The 19623-nt window shown below is 39.5% G+C and overlaps 1 protein-coding gene across 1 annotated transcript in view; it reads right to left on the bottom strand.

The window, feature by feature from the left end:
* The window catches only part of LOC123031393 (contactin-associated protein-like 4), a 252751-nt gene that overhangs the window by 190359 nt on the left and 42769 nt on the right, over positions 1 to 19623 (bottom strand). Inside the window, exon 2 of the mRNA XM_044446298.1 lies at positions 7749 to 7859. Within this exon, the coding sequence (XP_044302233.1) occupies positions 7749 to 7859 (111 nt within the window). The remainder of the gene's footprint in view (positions 1 to 7748; positions 7860 to 19623) is intronic.

Here is a 19623-nt window from a genome sequence, read left to right as displayed (position 1 = left end):
GAGAACTTGAACTATATTATTCACTTCCCCAAAACCTCTTAGAGGGCCAAGCAAGGCTTGTTATTAATTAAAGGTCTATAAAGGACTCTGCAGGTAATCTCTGGACAAGATCAACTGCATCCAGACCAGGAGTACTGTTATAAAGAAGGTCAGACATAATTAATTTTATTCACATCTGTTTTGTTGCCATCACCCTGACCAGGTTTCCCCTAATATGCTGTTCTCCAGGTGTTTGAACATCAATCCTCATTAGTCCCATTGAGCATGGCCAGTAAACAGGAATCCTGGGAATTGTTCTGGAAAAGGGGCAAGGGATCTGTGGAAGCTAGAAGGAAATACTAGTTCTCCTGACTTTATTGTAACTGAAATTCATGACCTGATTGTTTTCGGCCCTAACTGAGCTGAGATGCCCTTCTGTGGTATGCAAAGTATGGGAACTCTGGAAAATCCGAATCCTCTTCTGATCCCCACATTAATATCTTTACCTTAAACTAGCAACCCCTTTGTTTAACACTATCTTCAGCTCACTCTGTTTATGCTCTTAGCTTGAACTGCACTTGAAACTGATTCCTCAGTGCTTGGTTGTATACAGACATCCTGGTGGTCCAAGGCAGGGATGTGTGAACAATTCATTTTGGTGGGAATCGGCTGGATTTCCTCCGTTTGCCTCCCTGCACTCCAGCCCACTTTCTCTCTTCTTTAAGTCAATCTCACACTGTGTCTTTGCATTAGCACCCAGCCAGAAATGAGTTCAATTGTGTACTTTGTGTATCTTGTGCAAGGAAGCACATACTTTACACAATTTGAACTAGGATTCCTGAACATTCATGGGCTTTCTCTTAGCTTAGCTTGCTTCCTGACCTGGGCCAAACATAGGAAAGAAGTCCAGTAAGTGCAGGAGAGCCAGATTTGTATGTCATCCCAGAGAGCCTCTGGCTTTGGGACAGCATGCAAATGTGATAGATAGATTCTGACTTGATCTTTGCATCCCATGTGGTTTTTAATGATCCTTCTCAGCACTCTCCTCCCTTCTGAGGGTGGACTCACACGAAGAGGCTCAGAGTTTCTTTTCTTGCTGTTGTTTAGCAAAGTTGTGTCCGATCCATCGTGACCCCATGCACAACATCCCTCCATGCTCTCCTGCCCTCCACCACCCCCTGGAGTCCACCTAAGCTCACACCAACTGCCACAATGACTCTATCTAGCCACCTCATCCTCTGCTGTTCCCTTCTTCTCTTGTCATCAATTGTTCCCAGCATTAGGGTCTTCTCATTAGGTGGCCAAAATATTTGAGACTCATCTTCAGTATCTGGCCTGCTAAAGAGGAGTCAGGGTTGATCTCCTCTAAAACTGACTGGTTTGATCTCCTTGCAGCCCAAGGGACTCTCAGGAGTCTGTTCCAGCACCACAATTCAAAGGCCTCAATTCTTCAGTGCTCAGCCTTCCTTATGGTCCAACTGTCACAGCCATACATTGCAACTGGGAAAATCAAAGCCTTGACTATACGTACTTTTGTCGGCAGGATGATGTCTCTGCTTTTTAGTATGCTGTCTAGATTTGCCATAGCTTTCCTCTCAAGAAGCAAGAGTCTTTTAATTTCTTGGCTGCAGTCACCATCTGTGGTGATCTTGGAGCCCAGGAAAATAAAATCTGTCACTACCTTCATTTCTTCCCTATCTATTTGCCAGAAAGTGAGAGGACTGGATGCCATGATCTTAGTTTTCTTCTCTTACTGACTTGCATATCCAAACACAGCTTCATTTCTTACTTAACACTCCATTGCTTAATCTGACTCCAGTAATTTCCCTGGGATCACACAGTCACACTGGGAACTCAGTTGCTTGTCTTAAGAGGTAGTGTTGGGGATCTCCACTTTATGTGTGCAACCACATTTGAGGGACTGCAGATCTGGGTGGCAAACGCTGTTAGACCTACAGAGCAACCATTATGTATTGTGGTCAGGGGTGAATGAAGTTGTTGGCCAACACTATCTGCAAATGTTAAGGGAAAGGATGGGAGAATTGGTGCATAGCAGGTCTAGTGAATGGACCTTGAATCACCAGCTGGATCAGATGCTGCCACAACTCTACACTACCAGATGCTGATAATGCTAGTACATCTGAACTAGTTCATCTCCTATCTGAACTCGAGGCAGGAGAGAAACAGCATTAAAAGCAGACCAGTAACTATCCATAGAAATCGGCTGACTAATGTACTGGGTATCATCACATAGAAATGCAGCCAACACAGCTGGGCTCAACATGAGACAGTGAAATGGGCCAAAATCAGGATGTTCAATACATTCCAAGTACCAACTGGTACATTCCAAGTGCCAATTGTCTCCTTGGTTGTTGTTAACATGTTTTAATTACCAAATCACAGATTACTTCCTTTACATCTCATTTCAATTCCTATAACTTTCTTTTATACAGGTGACATTTTTTCTGTTCAGGCTTTTTGCCAAGAGTTGTAAATTGCACACCGAGACAGCTATCCTATATTGCTGCTCTGTGCAGCTCCACCATTTTACCTGACTTTCTCAGACAGCTTCAAGCAGCAAAGATTCAAATGAAAAAAAGAAATCTTTTTGGTATGGAAAAGAACTGGATCTCAGGGGCTTTATGTTAAATCTATATCTCTAAGCAATGTAATGATCTGGAGTGTAGCATACACATGTATTATTAACTATTCGCCCTTTCTGTCTCTGTTTCTCTCTCCCTTTCTCTCCCTCTCTGCATGTGTATGTATTAAACACCTCTTTCTGGTGTTTCAGCATCTTTTGCCTTTCTCTGTGATCTACTTTCCTTTTCCTCCCTACATAATCTTTCAAGACCAAATGCTAGTTGATTCTTCCCCTGAACTCCCAAATAAAGTATTTCAATGTGCATCTGGTTTCCCTACTGAAAATGGCTTGTCCTAAATACACATTAATGATTTCAGTTTTTTAAAAAAATATGTTTCAGTGGTGGGAAGAGAACTTTTGTTTTTTATACTGTCTAGAGACCAATTAAATAGTTCTCTAAATTGCTGAGTGACAGAGATTTTACACACTGCATCCTCTCTTCATTGCTCCTCGCCCTTCATTATTTATCCTCTTGCCTGAATGAGTTTACAACTGGGAGGCTTTTCCTGAGCTTTTGGGAAATGTAATGAAGTAGAATGTATGTGTGTGAATGCATATATTCATATACAACCATTTATGGGATGAAATTCTATGTGCATAAATCTCAGCAACTCGAAATGAATAAAGGGCTCATGCAGAGAAAGATTTTGCTGGGCAATGATGCTTCTTACCCCAGCACCTGGGGAACAGTGATGCTTCTTATCTAAAGATGGGGGAGAAATTCATTTGGTTCACATGTTAATGCAATTTTACCTAATTTCTCACTTCTGAACCAGTATGAAAACTAAAAGTCAGTCATCCTTTGAGATTCACACATCTTTGAATTTTGGAATGGAATTCCCTCCTCAAAAATGTGTGGGTTAATAGAAGGGAAATGACATTAGAAATAAATCAGATTAAGAGCATTGTTTTGTTGTTGTTAGTCACAAAGTCGTTTCCAACCCATCGTGACCCCATGGACAACATTCCTCCAGGCTTTCCTGTCCTCCACCATCCCCCAGAGTCTACTTAAGCTCACGCCGACTGCTTCAGTGACTCCATCCAGCCACCTCATCCTCTGTCGTCCCCTTCTTACATATAAAGAAAAATGCATACACCAGTGGAATTGTTGGGTGAAATATGTGCAACATGCATATGAGTTTTCAATTTTTAAAACAAAAATATTACCAGAGTTGGAGATGATCTATATTTGAGTCATAAAAAGTCCTGGAAGCTGAAGACAAATCTCACATAAGCCTAGCATAAGGGAAGTGGGAAGAAACTAAAATTAAGAGACTCATTCATTCCTATTCATACTTTGGTTTCCACTTTCACTTACACCTGCTTCTTTCTTTACAGCCATGTATTAATGAGAATGCAGGTATGAATAGGACACTGGCAACTCATGCAAAAACTCTTGGATCCACATCAAACAAATTCCTTCCATAAAATTAGAATGGAAGAAATCAATCCTTCCTCTTCTTTTCTGTTGTTCTAGACATGCTAAAACTTGTAGGGAAGAAGAGGAGAACCAATGTCAGGGAAACCATAGCCTGGGACTATGTCCCTGGAAATTACACCATGGGATCATAATCCTTTTTTCCCCTGCACTGTCCCTAAAATGATGCTACATGAATATGGCACACTATTTGTAGTGGCATTCCAGCCCAAATCCAACTGATTCCCTTTAAATTGTTTGTTTGTAGAAGAGAAGGAGAAGTCCTTAGACTATCTGGTATTCCTATAAGCTTAACACTGGCCCCTCCACAAAGGCACCTGAAGTCTGTTTCCCCAGAAGAAATCCCCTTCCCATCTTCTGGACTGTCTTCCCTGAAACTACTCAAAAGCAGCTAAAGTGCTCAGACTGAGAAATTCATCCAGAGGCAGATGTTAAGCCATTATTAACTTCCCAGCTCAGCTGAGCAACTGCACTAGGGCTTTGTGGTCAACTTTTGAGTGGTGCAGCAAATATGCAAGGAGCTTGTACTCAAGGACTGTCCGGTGCAACAAAGTAGGGTATGAACATGTAAAAGTGGTCCTGCATGGTAAATATTTTTACATTACTATTATGCCTCAGTGTTTTAAATTCTTCAATCATATAAGAATGAAAGCTGTGACACTAGTTTTACATTTAATAAATCAAGAGGATTAGGTCATATATGAGAGACCAATTCATTGACAAAGTTAGGGAATGCTAATGCTGGGAAATCTGGCTTTCTTTCAAGCTCACTCACTTCCAAGTAGGCCAGGTCAGGGGAGGGTTTTTTGCAGATGAGATAGGCCATGATTTGCACATTAAGGGAATTTGCGCAGATCACACACTTTGCACACCATGTAATTTACAACATCCAGTTTGTAGAAATTGCATGACTCCTACAACCTTCCTTAGATATTTTTTTAAAGACACACACATACACAATACAGCCTTAGAGATAGATGTCAGCAAGCTATCAGCACAGAACTGTTGAATGGGAATCAAGAGGCCAAATAATAAAGACCATCCACTTTCACCCCTGTCAGATTCCTTACCCATAGATAAAGTACAATTAAATGTCAATGTTATCAATATATTGGGTTGGAGCCAGTATAAGGACAGTATCTGGCAGGTTGCCTACTTCCTTGCCAATTCCCTTCTGCCCAGCCAATTTCATTAAGCAGGTGATGGGTCCTGCTGACTGCATTGTGCACACTTATCCTGGCAGAAGCCCAAAACTGAGTGGAAACAATGGCTTCTGGAAAGAAGCAGGTCAGCAGATATTGCCTATGTGAACCTGGCTGACCTGCCTCTTCCTTCCAAAAATGAAAATGCCCACTTATGTTGGATTGTCCCAGAATTACTAAAACAACATGGTGCAATTGGTGGGGAGCCTTTGTGCAGTTCATTTGGCAGGATGGAAGAGAAGGGCTGGAAGAAACCTTTTGGATTCTGTCCTTATTCATAGTTAAAGTAGACCCACTCAGATCACTCAGTCATGGCCTACTTAAATCCCAGTGATTTCAAGGGGACTGCTCTAAATATAGCAATGTCCAAATCTAATTCAAGGTTTTCTACATTTTATGTAGCTCTCAGAACATCAAACTGCTCACTTTCCTTCTCATGGATGTTGTTAAATTGCTTGAATGTTATTACCAAATTTAATGGACTTGCAAAAGTGTACTGTGTAATCAGTCAGGAGAAACAAATACTCTCAAATCACTTGGCCTTCATGTCGAAATATTTAATCATATGGAAATGGAAGGTAGAACATATCAATAACATTCATTCAAGGCATGCAGTATATAATTAATCTTTGGAGAAATATTTAAAGAGGAGAATAATCAGACAGCTTAATCATTCTAGCTATTCAGAAAAATAGCATGGACTGCTTTTTAATTCTGAGTGGATAAAGTCTTTGCTTTTGAGGACATTAATATGGAGTAAGTCTCTGCCATTATACCTTACACCAAGTCTATCCAATATAATCCTAAACAGGAAATATGGAAAGTTGAAACAGAGAGCTAACACATTTTGGTGTTCATAGAATCAACATACATTTTTGTTAAACTTTTGAAACCCACTAAAATCAATTTCTGGTGACTAATTACTCAAAAGAAAAGAGCAGAATTCCAGTATTTTATGTACACAGTCCTATGCATGTTTGTTACTGCAGCATCAGTAGTAGTAAATTTTATTGTTGTGACCACTGTCTTATCATGAAAAGGACAAGATTTAAGCATATACACTAAGTAGAACAAAACTGTAAGCACAAAATACATTAAACAGTTACAACCCAATGGATAGGCAAAATACTAAAAGAAGCCTGAAATATGATTTGGCTTGATATCTAACAGAATTAATGGATAAAGTGGTTTTTTTTTTTTTGCATTTTAAAAGATAGTGTAGCAAAAATATCCACTTAATAACTAACACAAGGAAATATAGCCACCAGCATGTACGTGCACACACACACACACACACACACTTTTGAGCTAATATATATATATTCTGCTTTTGAGCCAAGAAGTTACCAATAATCTGAGCAAACTACTTCCTTCTTATAGTGTCATAAAAGACATGGTAGGACATAACTGTCAAAGTGTCCAGCTATCCCTGGCCAAAGGGATATGAGCTCTATTCTGTAGGGATATTAGAAACCATCCGCCTAGGAAGGCCTCAGCAATTATAGGCAGCCTATAAATATATGCAAATAAATAAATAACCTTCTTTCAACAGATATGCTGGTTTGAAAGTATAAGCTGGCAAATGCCTTCCTTAATAGTGCACTGGTAAATCCTTGCATCAGAAGATGAGGTGGCTGGATGGAGTCACTGGGGCAGTGGGTGTGGGATTGGGTGGACACTGAGGGATGGTGGAGGACAGAAAAGCCTGGAGGAATGTTGTCCTTGGGGTTGTGATGGGTCGGGCACATCTTTGCAACTAAACAAAAACAAACCTTGTATGTGTGGCTTAATGGATTACTTCCTGATTTATTCAAAGCATTATTTGTCACCATGTCAAAAAATGACAAACTAAAGTTTGATCAAAAGGTCGCAAACTGCAGTTTTCCTACAAACCAAGATTGATCATTAGAATAAAACCCAGGATGATGATCCTGTTGTGTTCATAGGTTTCCGCATTCAGGTGCAATTGCAAATTATAGACTGATCAAACTACTAGAAAATAATTACACTGTGTGAGGAGAGGAGAGGAGAGGAGAGCAGGGTAGGCAAGAGTAAGAATAGTTTCTGGTGCTCCAGACAATGGTTTGGAAGTTCATCTGAACATAGTCTCTATTTGCACCCTACCAAAACAAAGGCTCATAGATGTTTGTATTGCTTTTCTAGCTTTTCCAGTTCAAATGCACAAATGTAAGCCATTTGTATAAGCAGAAGTAAATATTCTAAATTGGATGGACCTACCAACCACTAGAATTAGAAATATGTGGTACTCTAATACCATGTGCTAGTTTCTTGGCAAAGTGGCCTAACTATGGTAATAAATGTCTGGATCTTTGGAAAAAATATATTTGTACTAACCTCAACCATGAAAGAGAATATAATACTGAAAAATGCATACTTCCAATTTAACACCCCATGCAAGATATCAAATTGTTCATTTGTCTTCGGTAAACATTCAGAAATTAAGAGGAACAGAGGAAATACTCACCATCTCTTCGATTAAGCCTTGCGAATCCTGGACTGTGACTGCTGGACAGCTCTGATGAACTACTGAATGATGATTGAGGCAAGGCAGACACCAGCGGATCATCACAATTATCTGTTAGAGAAAAACATCACGCTTTAGGCTTACACACTTAAACAAGGACTGCTGAAAACCATAACTAAAATAGAACATCGGCAAACTTCAGAATTGACCTTATACATCTCTGATCACGTTTCTCACAATGTTTGTCTTGGGTCTATTACAAGTACCAGAACTGAGCTGGCACTTTTTGTTTGATCAATATTTCATCAGATTATCATGATGTAATTTACAGGGTTCCCTGAGTCTTTCTGTACACCTTGTTCTAACCTTACCTGCAAGACAGACTTGATGAATGGCGCAGAGCTTGCTAGCTTCTATTTATGGCCCCCACAACTGACACCTGCCAGTACAGCTTCAGCTTGAGTAACACCAAGCTATGTATGGCCTGAACATATGCCATATATATCGCTCAGTGTTAAAGGGCCATCACGCTGCCAATGATAACTATCTCTGGATAGAGAGAAAGAGAGATTTAAAGAAAATCCCATTTAAAAATAAACTAGGTGCTTGAGTAAGTGGGCATCTTTGTTATATCAATAGTTTTATTTATTATTTATTTTTTTAATTTCTATCCTGCATTAAATTAGTTTGAGGACACTCTAAGTGGAGAATTTTGTGTGCATGCATGAGTGTCTGAAATGCAGAAGAGACATGAAATCATTATTGGACAATTATTAGTATGCGAGTCTTCAGCTTTTTACACAAAGCAACAGTGTTTCAAAAAAAAAAAAAAAAAAAAAGGATTGACCAGTGGTTCACAATCAATGGCACAGAAGCATGCAGATCCTAATCAATATTTTTGGATGTTAAATCTTTTTCCAGCTTGATTGCTAAATAGAACACACATTCTTTCTTCATTTATATTTGCAAATAAATAAATAAATTGAGAATCAATACCTGCTCTAGTTTTAGCTGAAAGGAGATTGAATGAAAACCCAAAGAAAAGTTGAACACAACCCTGCCCTGATCACACTTTGTTGGAATTTGCTGTTCAGTAAAGGTTGGAAAATTATTAAAACCAACAGTGTCTGTAAAGTGACTAACATATTCAAGTATACTTGGTGGTTCAGTACTGAGGGTGGTAGTATCCTTGACTGTAGCCAGCAGAAAAAAGAGGATCAATGATGCATTTTCTGATCTTTCAAGAAGGCTGTTCAATGGAGCTAAAGTGTTTACAATATCATTTCTGCAGTTTAAGAAGGAATTAATTCTAATTCATTTTGTATCCTCCCAAATACAATAATATTTTAGAAAGTAAGGAAATAAGAAAACAATTATCTGTGTACAACAAATCATGATGAGAACTATTAGTGCACAATCTTTTACAATATCTGTACAGGGGGTTCAAGTAACTTTGTTTCTCTTCTCTATGGGAGCTGTGTTCATACAAATCAGTTCACATCCAGGATGCTGAAATAAAGATTTTTTCCCCCCAGTCGATCACTTAGTCTGCTGAAATATTCCTTTGAGCACAGATCTTTGAAACAAGAATGTAAGACCTGCTTGTGCACTGTCCCTCTGTACTAGCATTCTGTCTGCTGCAGGGGCCTGGGAAGTGCCATTAAGTCATTTTCAATCCATAATGGCCTTATGAATGAAAGCCCTCCAAAATGTCTAGTCCACGACAGCTCCATTCATCTACCCAAAGTTCAAGGCAGTGGCTTCCTCTATGGATTCAGTCCATCTTATATTTGGTTTTCCTTTATGCCTTCTGCCTTTGACTTTCCCTAACACGACTATCTTCCCCAGAGAGTCTTGCCTTCTCATGATGTGCCTGATGTATAACAGTCTTAGTTCTGTATGTTACAGATCTCCCAAAATGACATTAAGCTTGAAACATTGGCTTTTAGAGATTGCATAGGATCATATGCTTCATGCTTTGCTTAATTCTTGTTATCTGGGAAATTCATAATACCTCCTCTAGCAATATGCTTTGGTGACATTAGAACACAACAGTAGGATTGAGCAAGAACTGTATTTCTCTTTGGTTTTGACAAGAATCCACCAGAATTCACAATGCACATTTCAGAAGTACATTTGTAAGCTGAAGCTAGCCGGTCAATTGCATTCATCCCCAGACATGTTCATCTGGCCACAGCCACACATGCCTTAATTGCATCCTGTTTGGACTACTATTAACAAACCTTTGGAACCTCTTCAGAAACTTCAGTTGATCCAGAACGCTGTGGCCAAATTGTTCATCAGGGCCAGTAACTGGTAGCATTTCACTCCCATGTTATTATAGCTTTTCTGTCTACTGGTTTGTTGCTGGGTACAATGAAGTGCTAGTTTTCTGTAAAGTCCTATATAGCTTGGAACAAGACTCCTTGAAAATACATATTCTCCCATACAAGACTTTTGGGAGAGGCCCTTATTTCAGGACCACTACTTTCAAAGGTGTTCTTGGTGGGGACATGCCGGAGAGTTTTCTCAGTAGCTACTCCCAAATTGCGGACCTCCTTGCTAAGGAAGACTAAGTTGGATCACACTCTGTTGTCCTTTTGTTGGCAGGAACAGATATTGTTGTTTAAGCAGGACTTAGGTGTGTATGTTGACCTGTTGGGCTAGGTATTGCTTATTTTTCTGTTATAGTTTTCAATTGCATTCAAAGTATTTGTTTTATTACTGTTTCATTTAAATTTTATAGTTACAACAGTAAACCAGCTAGAGAACCATCTTCCTGGTAGAAAGGTGAGGTACACATCAACAAATATCTAAGTTTGCTGCACTAAGGACAAAAAGAACTTGAAAGACAGAGGGGAGAAACTGGCAGTTCTTACCATCCAAACCCAAGGCTTTGGGTGCTGTGTTCATAGCATGGGGTTGAATGCTGAATTAAGATTGCAACATTTGTTATGGGATCTACATCTTTAACAGCTACATGGAATGCTGATATAGCATGGCCTTCTCCATATTTGGAAGAGATGCACATATTGAATTTTGGCTGGTGCAGACAGGTTAGAAAAATTTTATTTATTTATTTATTTATTTATTTATTTATTTATTTATTTATTGAAAGCATTTTTATGCCGCCCCCTTTGCAACAAGCCTCGGGACGGTTTACAAAGCAAATAAACAAATGTTGAATAAAGTTTAAAAATCCGGATACATCTCAGCAGAGCTATAGAAACCCAATAAATAAAAACAATTACCAGTTAAAATATCGTTTAAATAAAAAGGTCTTGGCCTGGCGCCAAAAAACAAATAACAAATAAATATTTCTGTCTGCATTTTGAAAAGAATTGTTTAAAAATTGCCAAGTTATCCATATTCTTGACAAAAAGAAATTGAGATTAAACAATCAATGTACAAGAAAGCAAAATTAATGGGTTCATCTATCCCTGCACAGGGACTGCAGGCGGTGCAGTGGTTTAAACTGCTGTGCTGCTGGGCTGGTTGATCAAAAGGTCACCAGTTCGAACCTGCACAACGGGGTGAGTTCCCGTTGCTCCATCCCAGCTCCTGCCAACCTTGCAGTTTGAAAGCATGCAAATGCAAGTAGATAAAAAGGTACCACTTTGGTGGGCAGGAAACAGCATTCCATGCACTTCGGTGTTTAGCCATGCCGGCCACATGACCATGGAGACAGTCTATGGACAAACGCTGGCTCCCTCGGCTAGGAAATGGAGATGAGCACCGCCCCCTAGAGTCAGGCATGACTGGACTTAATGTCAAGAGGAAATCTTCCTTCACCTTTACCTTATCCATGCCCAACAGAGAGCAGACTCCTCCTTGAAGTCATATAATAACATGATCCACTGCATTTGATTCAGCCAAGCCCCTAATAAATTCATGTAAATCTTGGTGTTAACTGAATGAATGAACTGCAATGCTTGAGATGCGATTGCTGTTTTCAGAGATGAATGCCATCAGTGTGTCTGGCCATCCTTAAAGGGTTCACAATGTATTTGTGAACTGGATTGAGACAATACAATCACTCACATTCAGGGGCTAGTACAAATGGAATGGAGATTCTTGCTGAAATGTGGGCTACCAGGTTGTCTGAACCCACAGAATTATCTGAAATGGAGACGTAACAATTTATGGCTCAGGGTGCTATCCCATCCATGTGTCAATGGAAGGTCCTATGATTCCCAGCCTTCCCCAGCCAACCATACTGGGAGTTGTAGGTCTCTCTTCTGTCTAAACAAGCTTGGAATTATTACCCCTGTCACTATTCTACACTAGTTCAAGATTAGGGCTAGAAGAGAAACTAAAAGTATTGTAGAGGATATTAATGACCTTACTACCTGTAGGTTTTCCAATTTCTAAGCCTTTGTTAGATTTACATACACCTTTCTGAGCTTTCAACTTTACTTATGATGGCTGGAAAGCCTTTTCAAAATGAAAACAGAGATTTTCAGGCTGTTATATTCAGGCTCCGGTAATAGTGTAATGCATCTACTATTAAGTATAATAGCTTATGCAAACAAATATATCTTCTGTTAATGCTTCTTGTAGGCCAGAACAGCACAATCTGGGCCATGGTTGTTGCATACAGCCATTGAACGCTTAAGTGTGATCTCCCCACCTCAGCATCACTAGACTGAAGTACCTTCTCCAGCGATGTGTGTGCACCTCCCAAACCCATGTGAGAATCACATGTGGCTCCTGGGTTCAAAAAAGTTGTTTCAAGAAAGAACAAATACAATTCCAAAGGCCTGCAAGAATCCTTAAACAAAACATGCTGAGTGTTTTGGACAGTGTGCTCAGCCCTGTGTATGATGGCAACAGCAGTAACAACAAAGAGTGCACTTTTTAACACATGAAGACTACGTTTTAATCACCATGATATACCCAGAAACCTGCAACTGAATTTAGCACAATTTCTCAAAATGTTAGAGCTCCATAATGTAGTAAAATTAGGGACATGCGTACAAGCCAGAACTCCCCTTTGTTGAAGATCTTAAGATACCACTTTGACTATTCAGTCATATTCAATGCCATATTGAGATATTAAGTAACATCTCCAGATCAGATTGAGTTTGATTTGGTTCTCTTTCTACATGAACTTTTGTGCCTATTTTCATGTGTATTTTTCCAAATGTTTACATCAGTTGTGCACATCTTTGAACTGTACACATTCTCCTCCCATTCATTAAAGCTTCTTTCTGTGTATTTTTTTCAAAAGAAGGCATTTTTCACATGTATGGATGCAGTCAAAAACCTTTGGGTGAATGTGGATCCAGGTCAGAAATGCACAGGTTTTGACTGCAAATTGTGTCTGAATGTGTGTTCTATCCAGATGGCATGAACATGGTAAGTCCTGGTTAAAACAAAAACAAAAAGCAAAGTGGAATAACTTCCTCAGATATGCCTAAGTAAACTATTTGGGAAGAAGTAGATGCAAAATATTTTTCTCTAGTATAATCATTTATTGGAAAACGCTCAAAAATCTCCCAACCTGTTACTTAACGAAGTGGTACACCTTGCTCCTTCATCTCCGGACTCATCTCTCTCATTTGCTATTTCTAGGCTGGCCTGCCCATGCAGTAGCTGAAGGGATAGGATGGAAAGCACTGCTCCAAAATGTGCAATAGCTCTGCACAAGGGGATGCCATTTCCAAATGCATCCCTACATGAAAATCTTTCTCCAAGTCAAAACACACTTGCACAGTGGGGAACAGGATTCTGCCCCATAGCAGTTTTTCCACATAGCCAGGCATTCGGAAATGCCACTTCCTCCCCAGTTGCAGTTTGCAGTCCTGTCACCTGAAAAGTGTCATGTTATTATTGTCACATTTTGTGTTGATCTGGGCATTTGTAGCTGATGCATGAGAAGGCAAGGAGCACTGTGGGGAGATCCTGGGCAGAGGTGAGAGGCAAATAACAGAAAGAAAGTTGAGTTTCATGAACTGATTTAAAATAACTAGTGTGTTCTTTCTGGCCATGATGAAGAGTAATGATAGTATAGGCATATCATCATTTGCATACATCTAGGGTTGAATCAAACACAGACAAAAGGTCCATATGCATTCCTCAAAGTTGTGCTCAGTCACTGGGATGCTTAATCTGCAAGCACCAGTGGCAACGCTGAAACAGACTTTCAGACTTCAGGCCTTAAGAGTGAACAGGTTGCAGAGTTAACGCAAACAGTCTTCAGGGAAAGGAGGGGTGGGGGGAATCAGACAGACAGTTGCTTGTGGTACCAGTGGTGCCAGGGGCTGATGGAGTGGTATATTGACTTTACTTATAATAGTAGCAGTTTAAAAAACAGATGTCTGAAAATGAGCACAGCAAGCCAAAAGAGGAAAATGGAGAGAAGTGATCATATGGGAAGGGAGGAGGGAAGCGCAATTAAAATGAAAGGCCTGGGGAAGATAAAAGGCAGACACAGAAGCCAGTGGATCAACATATAAATAAATATTCGCCCATCAACCACATTAAGGCTCATTCAAGTTACCAAAAGCCTAATTTACAAGGCAGTATAATCTCAGTGCAGATTTAATGAGAAAGAGAGAGTTGTTTTGTTTTGTTTTTTCCAAACTGCATCTCAGCAAAGGTTCTATGTGCAAAATCTGAAGGACTTAGGAATACAGGAAATATGTGAGACTTGGCATCTGCAGCCTTCACATGAAAATGACGTCTATTTACACTTCAAATGTCATTCTTTTCCAACACATGCATTCTGGGCTATGGTTCAAAGCTACAGTCATAGCACGTTCTTAGCTTTACTATATCACAGACCAATCCCATTCATTACTAAAAAATTAGTGAATTAGGCAGAAATTTTATGCACATTTAGCTGGGAGTAAATCCCACTGAGAGAACATATGTAGGATTACTCCATTAAAGACTGATAGTGCAATCCTATATATTCCACAAAGTTTTGCTCAGTCCTTGGGATACCAATCTGCAAGCACCCGTGGCAAAGCTGAAGTGCACTTTCAGAAGTCAGACCTGAAGGGTGGTCAGGTTGCAGAGTTAACTCAAACAGTCTTCAGAGAAAGGGGCAGGAGGAGAAATCGGACAGTCAGTTGTTTGTGGCACCAGCAGTGCCAGAGGCTGATGGAGTATATGTTGACTTTGCTCATGATGGCGGCCGTTTAAAAACCTTCGGAGTACAGGAAGGAGGATGGTGCTTGAGAGACCTGAGAGGCATTTGCAGAAATGACCCCTGTTGAGCTGTATGGAAGTTACTCTCAGGGAAATATGCATAGGACTGCAGCTTGAAGCAAGCACCTATGGCCCTGACCCTGCATCAGGTCACCATAAATATGGCAAGATTATAAACATTAAATTGGCAAGAAACACAACGAAGATCTAAAGGAGTCATGTTTTCATAGTGATGCCACAAATGCTTCCTAATTACAGATCTCCATGTTTACTAGTTTCACTAGTTACAAGAGTATGGTTTAAATATAAGCATGCAGAAGCAGTAAGACATGGAAGAGTGAAAGGTGGGCAGTTGAAAATCGCTCTCTCTCTCCCTCTCCCAACCCTGAAGTGTGGCTCAGTATTTGCACATCCACAGTATGTTTGGCATGGGGTGCTGAGACAGATTAGTTTATGACAGCCCTGCAGTGCAGTCCACTGTTAATATTTCAGAACATGAGATGGAACGGAAGCTGGTTTGGATTCCCAGTCAAAATTTCCCATCCAGTTCAAGTGAGCTTCAAGTAACCTTAAATGTCCTCCTCAGACCTCCTCTGATGCCACATTCAGAACTCAGTTGCATGTAAAAACATTGTGATCTGGTTGTACTGCATTCAGTCAATAAAGGAAAAGACAAGTGTTCCACATGAAGCAGACGCAACTCAGACCCAACTTAATTTCAGGAATGGTTAAATTTAAAATAATTATTGTTTTTGAAGGATATGGACAAGGTCAGTATGTTTCATGTCCAATATGCCCTTCCATCTTATTGCATAACCCAAAGATCACCTTCTCAATGTCCAGTTCTCATTTTTAATTAACATACTTCTAAATCAGAAAATAAGATTGCTTTTTTAGCATTTGCTAAGTTGTTCAAAAAATAAAGATTTAAATTCAAGAGCGATTTCTTCTAAGTTAATATGGAGCTCTGTTCAGAAACTGATTAACTTAAGCCAAGCTGGACATTTGCCAAACAGAGTTAGTGAAGGGAGAGAAATGTGTTGTTAATTTTGCATTTTCAATCTGCTATGCAAATAGAAACGCAGCTGTCCTTTAACATTTGCCCACCTCTGAATTTTGCAATGGAGTTTTCCAATTTAAAAATTGGCACAAAATTTCAGAAATAGAATGTTAAAATTAGTTGTATTAGAAAAATTGCTTACCAAAATGTATATATTAAATAAAAGTACATACAGCTATGAATGTGTTAGGAGGCATGTTCATCAAAATGCTTATGATTTTCATGAAACCCTAAAAAAGCCCTGAAACCTCAACATTCAAGATGAACTGAACCTCAGACTAGAAATGTGAGAAACAGAGAAACCAAAATTTACAGGCTTGTTCATCCCTCCTCAAGGTACAGATTAAGGGGTCCAATGTTTGCTATGTGTTGGGATGTCCCAGCGAAAGGCATTCAGTCCTTCCTTCCTTCTCAATGAAATGCCTACATTTCTGGATCACCTGTAGTTATTCACCGTCTGTGCTCAGACATAAGGGAGTCATTGGTTACAATGATGGCTGGGTATGTGAAGTTGTTAGCTGCTTCTTAAAATGGCAGATTTGTAATATGCCATCCACAGGAGATAGAACACAATCCAAACGGATAACACAGCATGGCAGATTAAAATTCTAATTTGTTAGCAATACAAAGCATTTCCCATCAGATACTTGTTATCATCTTAAAACATGCAAGGACAGCTCTTGCTGACTGTTTTAGATAAATAAAATATTCTGCGTAATAAGATAACCTCCCTGTTTGCAATATTCAGGTATGCAGTCATTTTCTCTGTCTTGGAGATATTTTAAGCCAATTCACTTTACATCAGATACAGCGATCAGGCATATTTAGAGAGTTCAGTCCTTGGTCCATTGAAAACAGTGGTAAAACTGGCATTGATTTTAAAGGTGCTGGGATGCATGCAGAATGAGTATTACAGTGTGAGCGGAATTTAAAAATTATTACTCCTGCTAAGCAACACAGTCTAATCACATTCTGTATGCCTCTACGGTTGATAGCTTAGCAGGTGGTGCTGTGGCTCTAACCATGCTCATTTCCTGAAGGTCTCATTTCTGATCTCAGCTCTGTACATGCGTTGCAAGCATGTGGTAGTGAATGGGGTGTGGGGGGCAATTTTGAAGAAAATGGACTGCGCCAGTATTTTATTTGGCCTAGATCTGAGTTCTGACACTGAAAATTGCTTCTGGTAGTCCCTCCCTTGGTAGTCCTCACTACTCCTAAATTTTTCCCCATCCCCTGCTTCCTATAATCCAGGATACAAGCTAATTTTCATTTTATTATAAACAGGCACGGACATAATGTTTTGGAAGCTGCATACCACATCAAAGCGGTAGTGCATTTTGGAGACAAAGGATGCAGGATAAATGCTTTGTTTAACTTTACCAATAGTTGCAAACATTTTGTGAACTGAAAAGTAAGCTTATTTCAACATAGAAATTCTTAAAATGCATACCAGATGTCTTAAAGGAAACATTAAGACCTCGAAAGAGAAAGTAGTCTTATGATTAAATGAACTGAAATAAATGTGGTTTCCCATATAGAAGGAAAATGATATTCTGTTAAGGAGAGGGGGAAGCATGTTTTTCAAATGGATTTGTTCCCTTATATTGTCATATAGGATCCACAAACAAATTTGATAACTTCTTGGAATGTCATTCACCTATGAAATAAGTCTGCCTTATGAATTCACACTAGATTATTAAACTGTCACTCTCTTTATATCCCCATTCCCATTATGTTTGTGTAAGGCAGCATATTATCATTATGCGCTTCATTTATTTTTCCACCTGGCAAATACCCACGTACAGCAGTGTAACTGTTGCCCAAATTAAAATCGGTGTTTTCATATTTAAAAAGCAAATGATTTTTAAGATATAATTACTGATGCTGCAAATGGGATTTTCCTTTCTACCAACCTAGTATCAGCACCATCCATCACGGATAGACAAGCTGAACAGATGAAACATATTATTATGCTAAAATCCATTTCAGTCTGGATTTAGGCTGTGGTTTGGCACTAAAGTAGCCTTGGCTTCCCAGATGGGTAACCTCTGTCAGAACACAGACAGAACCTCTGTTGGAAGAGCACAGGGTTAGGAAACCCCACCATTCCCCTCAATATCCCACAGGACAAGTTGCAGATCAGTAGCAGAGAACTTGCTCGAAACTCTGGAGAGCCACTTACAATCAGTGTTGACAATATTGGGCTAGATGGACCAGTGGGTTGACTCAGTGTAAGCTAGATTCCTATGGACATCTTAGCAGCTTTGGAAACCATCAAGTAAGGTATCTTGCTGGAACACCTCCAGGTTGGTGCTACAGGCCATTTGTTCATTCGTTTGTTAATTGCATATATATGTTCCCCAATAGCCCAAAGAGTTCTCTGGGCAGTTTGCAAATGTTAAAACCCCAAATGCAAACACTAAAATATCCAATTTAAACATAAAACAATAAGACCAGTCCTAAAAAATTACAAACAGCAGTAATTCCATATAGCCTCACAATGTAGCAGCAGTAATACAAGGTATAAATAAATATTTCTTTCCTGGCTATTAATATGTAAAATGTCTGGTGAACAAGAATGTTTTTGCCTGATGCCAAAAGGATAATAAGGATAATAGTGGATTTTACAGTAGTTCTACTTTTACATATGGGGTTGGTTTCAGAATATACTATTGGGGAATTTCTACCCCGTCCTATGTCATTTGAACATTATGGAGATCTCCATAATGTTCACCAAGGTTCCATGCTGTTTACCAAGTTTCAACAGCCATTTGAAGCAACTCTATTTCTCAGTATCATCCATACCAGGTGATGTTTTGGAGGTGCTGAACTCTTGTCTGGATGTACTAATGGAATGATGTGGGGAAAAAACTTTGCAATACATCCTGACAAGATGGAGACAAGGTGGGTAGGCAGTTTGCAGGAATCTACCAGCAAACCACTACAGAGGAATGTTTAAAACTTCAGCTTTAGAAATGCAAAGTTAATCAAACTGAAATTAACTGTTCAAGATTTGAATGGGGAGTGTATAGATGTCACCATTAAATAGATACTGATTTGATATTCAGACTGCTTTATTGGAAGTTTACATGTAATTCTCAGAAACCTGTATTCACACACACATCCATGCATGAACTGAAGCTGATCTATTCAAAATTTGCATGGTTATATCGCTTTGTTTCGCTTTATTTTGCATTGTTGAAGCACACATTGAAAAATTAATTCAAAAATAAAGTTCTTGCAACTCTATTTCCCTTCCTCCTTCTAGCTATTCTGCCCTGGTTCTTGCTTCTTTCCTGCACTTTTTTTTTCATCCAATCTTGGCTTGGGCCCAACTGGCTTCAACTTCAGCGCTTGTCCCCACATACCTCACATTGCCTGAATTAAGAGGCTTGTCTCCTGCTTGTCCTCCTGATCTGTCACACAGTCTTCCTTCCTTTCCATGGTCAAAAGCTCTCCAGTCTTCTCCAATGTACCCTCCATCCAGTAACCCTTTCCTTACTTAGTTCCTTTGGTCAACTCCTGGTTGTTCTCACTGTGTTTCTGCAGTTTTCCCAACAAGGCAGCTGACTGATCCTTCAAGCACCTGTGGATCTCAAGGAATTCACCTTTTCCCAAAAATGCCTAGTTCTGCTCATTCTTAATCCCTTTCTCGACTCA

This window comes from Varanus komodoensis, unplaced genomic scaffold (assembly GCF_004798865.1).
Source record: "Varanus komodoensis strain SLA01 unplaced genomic scaffold, ASM479886v1 scaffold5, whole genome shotgun sequence".
NCBI classification, from domain to species: domain Eukaryota; kingdom Metazoa; phylum Chordata; class Lepidosauria; order Squamata; family Varanidae; genus Varanus; species Varanus komodoensis.
Note: the sequence above shows the minus strand (reverse complement) of the source record. Positions and strands in the feature narration are given on the sequence as shown.